The 7,858-nt window shown below is 52.7% G+C and overlaps 2 protein-coding genes across 5 annotated transcripts; one reads left to right on the top strand and one right to left on the bottom strand.

The window, feature by feature from the left end:
- Window positions 1-584: 584 nt before the first annotated feature.
- On the bottom strand, window positions 585-7,472 carry HNRNPH3 (heterogeneous nuclear ribonucleoprotein H3). Of its 4 annotated transcripts, none has more exons than XM_058028869.1 (10): window positions 7,344-7,472; window positions 6,279-6,415; window positions 5,608-5,746; window positions 4,924-5,066; window positions 4,419-4,505; window positions 3,993-4,108; window positions 2,680-2,815; window positions 2,406-2,486; window positions 2,239-2,325; window positions 585-2,030 (listed from the first exon to the last, which is right to left on the bottom strand). In XM_058028869.1, exons 2-10 carry the CDS (start codon window positions 6,394-6,396, stop codon window positions 1,954-1,956), a joined length of 984 nt encoding a protein of 327 aa, XP_057884852.1. In that variant the 5' UTR covers window positions 6,397-6,415; window positions 7,344-7,472; the 3' UTR covers window positions 585-1,953. The 4 variants fall into 4 exon arrangements, with proteins under 4 accessions (XP_057884852.1, XP_057884849.1, XP_057884850.1 ...); XM_058028866.1 differs by having other exon boundaries at window positions 4,879-5,066; window positions 7,344-7,471; XM_058028867.1 differs by having other exon boundaries at window positions 4,879-5,066; window positions 7,362-7,465.
- On the top strand, window positions 6,532-7,820 carry LOC131086300 (basic proline-rich protein-like). Its single transcript, XM_058029247.1, has 2 exons — window positions 6,532-6,658; window positions 6,814-7,820. The coding sequence occupies exons 1-2, from the start codon at window positions 6,532-6,534 to the stop codon at window positions 7,818-7,820; spliced, it is 1,134 nt and encodes a 377-aa protein (XP_057885230.1).
- Window positions 7,821-7,858: the final 38 nt, after the last annotated feature.

A 7,858-nucleotide genomic window follows, 5' to 3' on the forward strand; every position in this document is an offset into this window, starting at 1 on the left:
AGCTCCCGGGGCTGCAGTGAGCACAGATTGCCCAAAGCCCAGCCCAGCTCCCGGGGCTGCAGTGAGCACAGATTGCCCATAGCCCAGCCCAGCTCCCGGGGCTGCAGTGAGCACACTCTGCCCAAAGCACAGCCGTGTCAGCTCCCGGGGCTGCAGTGAGCACAGATTGCCCAAAGCCCAGCCCGGGCAGGTGTCAGCTCCTCCTCCCAAGATGGAGCCCCAGCTGTGCCCAGGGAGGGAGGAGGCGCTGCAGAGCCGCGCATTTCACTCTCTGCCGTGCCCACACTAACGGGCTCCTGCCAGTGCACCTTTCCTCCACCTCACTCTTAAGGTTCTGCTCCTGCAGTTGAATTATCTCTGGTGCTACCCGTGCCACTTGGGACACACCTCAGCTTCCCTGGCAACAGAGCAAGAGCCCCCTAACTCTGCAGTGGAACAACGGTTCAAGTGGTTAAGGACTCATTTCCCCTCCCCTTCGTAGCCAGTGCTGGGAAAGGTTCCTGTGCCAGTTGCCCCTTGCAGCTCCTCCACTCCCTCTGACACCCAGCCACCGTCTCTGGTGAAATAAACTCCATTCTCCTCTCTCCCACAAGAAGACATTTATTACAGATATAACACAGTACTAGCAAAACAGGTGACAGACTTGCAATACCCAAGATCACATTTGACATTTTAAGGGAGGCATTGAGGACAAAGCAGTTAATTTGGGAGATCACACTGGCTCAGAAGAATAAATACCTTTTTCCATTACACATCAGGTATGTTAAGTGTCTTCAAACAATAATTTTCTTACATATCTTACATGTCACAAATGCACAGAAAGTTTTATCACCGTGTTTGTGTGTTACTGAAAAGGTATTGGGCCTACAGACCTTTTAGAGATCTTGGCTTCCAATGAGCTCCTGTGTAGAATGGTTTTGCAAACCTTGAACAAATACAGACAAATCAGCTCTCTGCAGTGAAAAAAATGCTGAACCATGTTTAAATACAATAAATTCAAGAAAGAAAAGAAGTAATTTGCTTCCAAATCCCCCACTCTTCCTAAAGCATGTTTGCTAAAAAGATCAGAAGTGAAAAGCATTGAATGAACCAGTATTTGACCTATGTGGTGTTAGCTCCAAGCTGTGCTGTTTGTTAGGCTGGCAGGTTACAGGTGTGAAACGCAGGCTCTGAGCACCACAGCAGGGTGGGAACCAACGTGGCCGTGGCTGCTGTGGGGGCACAAAGGGGGCACATGGCTGGGGTGCTGCCCCCTCACAGCTGGGCATTGCTGGGGTGCTGCCCCCTCACAGCTGGGCATTGCTGGGGTGCTGCCCCTTCACAGCTGGGCATTGCTGCGGTGCTGCCCCCTCACAGCTGTGCAGTGCTGGGGTGCTGCCCCTTCACAGCTGGGCATTGCTGGGGTGCTGGCAGCAGGAGGAAGCCAGAGCAGTGACTGAGCCTGCACAGCGTTCTGCTGTGCTGCACTTAGCACATACAACTTACCAAAAGGGTTTAGGAAAGTAATTACCAAATAAACTAACCTACTCATCTACCCCTCTCCCCTAAACAAGTGAAAGTTTCCATTTGTTCACTAGACCAAGATTACATAGAACTGAATCAGTGTTCATAGGAGTTACAGTACAACCACCTTTATGGAACCATAGTACAACATTTTAAACCGACTGTAGTCTGGAATATGTAATACATCCTTAGGAGTAACTAGTATAAAAAGTATCAACATCAGTGGTTTGAATATAAAAATTTATTTAAAGTCAGAGTATGCAACAAATAAAACCTACAGAAAACAGATTTTCCCATCACAATCTGTTGCTTACCAAATAATATTGTGAAAACACATTCCTTCAGTCATTATAAAGTTCTTAAAATACAAAAGAAATTAAATTTTGTAAGAAAGTCTAGTAGACCAGAGACTGTTTCTTCCAAGATGTTCTGCAGAAGCAAGGCTATCCTTCAATACATCCCACGCCAGCCTCCTCCACCCATACTGCCTTGCCCATAGTATCCTCCACTATTTCCACTGCCACGACCTGCAAACAATTGGCACAAGGTCACACACACACGCCCCAAAGGGAGAAGAAATGGGAAGGGTGACACAGAACAAGTGGTGAAGGTGACAGCTCACACCACTGGTTGCTGCTCTTAACCAGTGTCTGTAGCTTGAGGAACCAGTGCCCCTCTCTGCCCTGTCCCAGTCCCCCAGTTACCCACACACATTTACAGAGAGCTTGTACTCACTGTATCCACCCAGGCCGTCCGGGGTTCCGTAGCCACCGCTGTAATTGCTGCCCATCCCCATTCTACCGACGGAGCCGTACCCTTGATCTGCAAAGCCAAAGACAGCGTTAGCAGCCTGAGCCCGTCAGCCCTGCACAGCACCGGCCCCGTGTGCAACAGATGCCTACCCATTCCATCTCTGCCATAGCCTCCCATTCCAGAGCCACCTCCAGCAGTGGAATTCAGGAACAGCTCAATATACCGATGCTCTGTAGGAAGCAAAAAGCTGGTTTGTTTTGTTGTCCAGAGCAGCAGCAGAGGCACAGAGTAACCCCCGCCCCTCACAGGCAGCAGGCCCCGCACAAGGGAGTCTGGAACACGGAACAGGGAAAGCTCAGGATGGCTGTGCTGCCCCAGCCCTGCAGGAGCTGGCCCAGCAGCAGCAGGGAGCGCGACACTCACGCATGTGATTCTTATCCTTGGACATGGCGGCCACCGCGTCCTCGTGGGTCACAAACTCCACATCTGCCTCTCCTGTGGCTCTTCCATCTGCTCCAATGTCAATGTGAACTCTTATAGGGTTCAATGGGGAGAAAAACTAGGGAGAAAACAAATTCAAAACCAACCGCGTTAACTCGAGGCAGGCACTTGTTTTCCATCTGCATGGCTGGTGGAGCACTGCTTTAGTTCAATGCCATCCTGGCACACAGATTTACCCACTCACTCCTCAAGCAGTACCTGGTGGTTGTGGGACATTCAGCACAGGCCAACCTACGTTTACAACCCATTGTCACTGCACAGCCTGGAGAGCTGCAGAGCCTGAGGAGCTTTCTTTGAATGCACAGACACAAACAACTCCTGCCCACACGCTCTGCTCAGAGCAGCACAGTTCAATGTGATGGCATCCTGGGCCACAAAATCATCAGCTGGTTTCCACTTGGCTCTGCTCTTCCAGACTTCTCAAAGCAAGGATGCATTCATGGAATTCAACAGAAGCTGCCTGTCAATAGCACTGCTCTCCTCACTGCCCCAGACCTAGGCCTGACTTTTGGCCCTTGCTGTCACAGAGCTTTACCCTAAATGGAACAATCAAACTGGCACAGGAAAATCCACCTCCATTTAAGTAAACCAACCCACCCACAAAAGCAAACAAGAATGGAGCTCTGCATGTGTAATACACAGGTGCCACTGGCAAGACAGCCTCTCTAAAGATGTGCTATGTTTAAACCAGGCCCTGTATCCCAAGAAAACCTTTTCCCACTACAACACATCTGCACTGACTCCAGAATGCACTCCCAAGATGCTGCAGATGCACCTCTCCCTGCCACCCTGCTCTCTTACCAGAGGGATCTTACAGTCCTCTCCAAGCCAACACAGCCTGCCCACCCTGCCTCTCCTGAAATAGTCTCGGAAAGGCCAACAAACAAATATGCAAAATAAGCAATTTAAGTTTCACACCTTCTGTCATTTTGACAAAGTCAGATAAGCTTAAAAAAATCCCAAAGGCCTTAAAATGAGGATACTGATTACAGCAAGTGTTGTCTCTGCAATCCATCTTTCATGGAAACGAACGAGCAGAGAGCGCAGGGATTAATTTAAATATAGCTTTGCTGACTTCCCTGGTAATCCCACCTCAGACAGCAGCTCTATCCAAGCTGGCTGAGTTTGTGCAGCTGTAGCAGTGAGTGGTTTGAGAAGGCTCCCCCAGGTGGGCTGGGACAGGCAGGGACATGCACGCTGCTGGCAGCAGAAGCCCTTTCCCCCGTGGTACTTACGTTAGCAATATCGTTTTCCGTGGCTCGGAAAGGCAGCCCTCTCATGTGAACAAAATGACCTCCACCATGGAACCCCGACCCTGCATCTCCAGCTCCATAGCCATGGCCTCCCATGCCTATTGGAAAACCCAAACCAAAAAAACCCACACACCTCTAAGATCATGGAAAGCCAAAAGTCATCGCTACTCTTTTTCTGAAAGCACTTAAACATACCAGTGAATGCATGGCGTTTACACTTCCCCTGTATCAGCCCAAACCTCAGCCACAAGCCCTGCTAAGCCATCTATTTCCCTTTCCTCAGGACTGCCCAGGCCCCTCCCCTGTTCCAACAGCCTCCTTTACCTAATGGCAGAACCAAACTATTATCTCTGTCTTGCCACTCAAGTAACAGGGAACCTTTTGAGACAAACTAGGAATTTGTTTTACCTCTCCCATCCCTCATCCTGTCGTCATAGCCGTCGTTTCCGTAGCCATAGTTATTATAGCCACCATAATCATCAAAGCCACCATACCCTGTGCATGGAGAGAGAGAGGAGCCATCACACCACTGCTCACAGCTCACACAGCCACGCACACACAACACCCAGCGCTGTGCCAACAGCCTCTGCACGCTGCCAAACCTGCATTTCTCAACACGGTGCACATTGTTTTATGTAACACAGACTGAAACATGCAAATGGAAAGGTCTGATTCTAATGAAAATAGCTCCCTTATTATTAACATTCATCTTAAATACTCGGCCACATGTTTTGATACGTTACAATTTTTTTCCAGATAAATACACCCAACCAAACGGGCATTACAGCTACTGCCATTTCTTATTTCTTGACAAGTATGTCAGAAACATGAAGTGCCAAGAGAACCTGTGTTCATTAGATGAACATACCACCGTCATATCCACCACCTCCTCGACGCATTCTGTCATACATACTTCCACGCCCAGCTCCATAATAACCCCCTCTTCCTCCCAATGGTCTATCATATGGTCCAGGCCGCTGTTGTCCCATCATTCTTCTTGGCATGTCAGAGAATCCTCTGATTTCGCTCTTACTACTTTTGAAGATTTCAATGTATCTAGTGAGAGAGGATTTTCAAGGCACCAGTAAGAACACAGGCAGAAGCAGTCTGAACTTCACAAAAGGTCACACTACATTTTCTAGAGCCAAACGTACAAGCCAATAGCAGTGACTAGAAATACCATACAACTTAAGTTTCTCCTCAAAACTGTAAGAATCTTAAGTGTATTTTAAAAAACCCACTTTAGAGTGGCAAAAATTACTATGTGAAAGTTCTAGCTGTACAAATTAAGCTTAAAGCATGTCTTTCCAGTATGAGAAACATACTGTTGAAAAACAATGGCTGTAGCAGCATTTATCACAAATTACCCTACACGAGCATGATTGAAACAGTTTTCTGAGTTTAGCAAACTACCCGGTGCAATACTGTCTCCCCCACCCCCCAAATCTACCGTATTTCCCAAGTTAACTTAGGATCAGTTACAAAAATTCTTAAAAACAGCCAATTCCCCAATGGTCCCCAACCCCCCAAAAGCATTACTGACCCACAACCCCCAAAAAAGAAAGATTTAACACCATCCCAAACTCTCCATCCCCACCTGTGCCCTATTCTTTCCTTGTGTTTCCCCAGAGCATTTTCTGCTATCTCCTTTGAAGCAAACTGCACGAAGGCCTCCCCTGTGCTTCTCCCCTGGTAGTCCAGCGTCAATGTTATCCCATTTGGCACGATTTCCAACCCTTTAACCCAAGGACAAATAACCCCGTCAAGGGGAACAGTGTTAAAGGCTGAAACATTCCCATCTGTAGCAAATACTTAAAGCATATCTAAACAACAACAACGAAAAAGAAAACCACCTTGTTTCCCCCATCACCCAACAATACAAGCCCACGATCTTTGCATTAAACACATTAACGGATTTAGCCGTACTTTTCTCTTTAGAAGATACAAAAATGCAACCACCTAAGTTACACGAAGAAAACATAGCTACCAATCAAGCAATTTAACTGATCCAAATACTAACATTCAGGTTACCCCCCTGTGCAAGGTATGCTTCCCACCTCGACAAAATCAGGTACATTTTGTGTTCTACTATATCTACGGTTATCTGTGCTTCATTTACAGGGCATAAATCTTAAATTAGATACATTGATTTAACACAATCCCTCCCCATCCACCCCATTAACAGCTATTAAACATGTACAAAACACCGTGTAAAACATACAAAAAACTCTAAAGAAACCCACTACGCTTTGACTATACTGGAGGTACCTTGGAAAAACTGAACAATCTCTTCTTTACTGCACCCAAATGGGAGGCCTCGGAGTCGTACCACCGTTCCGTCATTGGTTGTATCATTGGGCCCATTGTGTTTTCCACTCCAGTCCATCTTTTATTTAATTTAAATCCTAGGAAAAAAAAATAAAACCCAACAAAACAGAAATAAAAAAACCCCTGAGTTTCCGTCCGCGCTCAAGTCCCGCCCTAAAAAAGAAATCTGGTAAGCCTTTATTTTGAAAACACGATGGATCACGAGCTTTGTTTCTGTTGGGGACTGGAGGCCGGGTATCCAGGCCCAGGCCCGCGGGATGATCTCAGCCCGCCCCGCGGGGCCGCCGTGCCGGGATCGCCGCGTGGCCGGCGGGCGGCACGTGGGCAGCCCGGCACACAGAGCTCGCCATTGACTGCGAGCACGCACCCGCTCCCTACAGCCCCGTGCGCTTTGTTTGTACGGCTGTTCTTCCCCTGCGGCACAGCAGCTGAGGAAGGGGCTGGAGGCGCAAGGCCTTTCTTTGTCTGCCCTCAGCCGGGGCCGTGTGCGTGACTGGGCCGGGTGCGGGGGGGCACCGCCGCCGTCCCACAAAGGGAGCCGCCACGGCCGCCCCGGCAGGCGCGGAGCCGCCGCGCTCCCGGGACCGCGGCCCTGACCCCCGCCCGCTCCCCGCCGCCATTTACCGCGCCTCCCCGGGGCGCCCGCCGCTCGCCTGCCCCGCTCCCGCCGCGCCCCCCGCCGCGCCCCGCTGCCCACCTCTATTCTCGGAGGTGCCGCGCTGTGCCTGCCTGCCGCCCGCCCCGCCCGTACCCCTCGCCGCCGCAGGAACCCCGGCCCGCCGCTCTCCCGGGGCCGCCGCCGCCCTCGGCTCCACCGCTCAAAATGGCGGCCGCGATCGGGAACGAGGCTCCGCACCGCCTCCCCCTCCCCCGCCCACGGGCGCGCGCCGGGCCCGACCCGGCCCCGGCCGGGCCCCGAGCCCCCGCCGGCGGCGCCTCCGCCCGCCGAGCCCCCCGGGCGGGCCCCGCCGCCGCTCGCCCGGCCCGCTCGCCCTCTCCGCTCACCGCGAGCCTCTCGCGCACCCCTGGCCGTGCCCCGGCAGCCGCTCGCGCCGGGCAGGACGCGCCTCTCGCTCTGCGCCGAGCCGTGCGGCGGGCCCACAGCTGCGCAGCGCCCACGGGCAGCACGGGAGCGTCCGGGCCGCGCGACTATCGCGATACCCGCGCCGCGCGCCGCCTCACACCCGCCTGGGCGGCTCCCGCGCACGCGCCGCTCGCGGGGGGAGAGCGGGGGGGGGGGGGGAGGGTGGAAAGGAGCGACTGCGCATGCGGAGTAGGGGAGGGGGCGTTCCGCCTTTGCCTCTCGCCGCCTCCTCTGCTGAGGGGCCGCCCAGGGCGCGTGCGCGCTCCTCCCTCGGTCACGCGGCCGCCGCCGCTCGTTTTGGCGCCAAGCGGGAGCGCGCGCGGCCGGGAGCGGGGGCGGGGCGCGCGCGTGCCCGGGCGTCCCCTCGCGGCGCCGCCGTCCCCTCACGGCCGCGCTGATGGCGGCTGCGGCGCTCGTGCTCCGGAGCGGCCGTGCG

This window comes from Melospiza georgiana, chromosome 8 (assembly GCF_028018845.1).
Source record: "Melospiza georgiana isolate bMelGeo1 chromosome 8, bMelGeo1.pri, whole genome shotgun sequence".
Classification (NCBI taxonomy): Eukaryota; Metazoa; Chordata; class Aves; order Passeriformes; family Passerellidae; genus Melospiza; species Melospiza georgiana.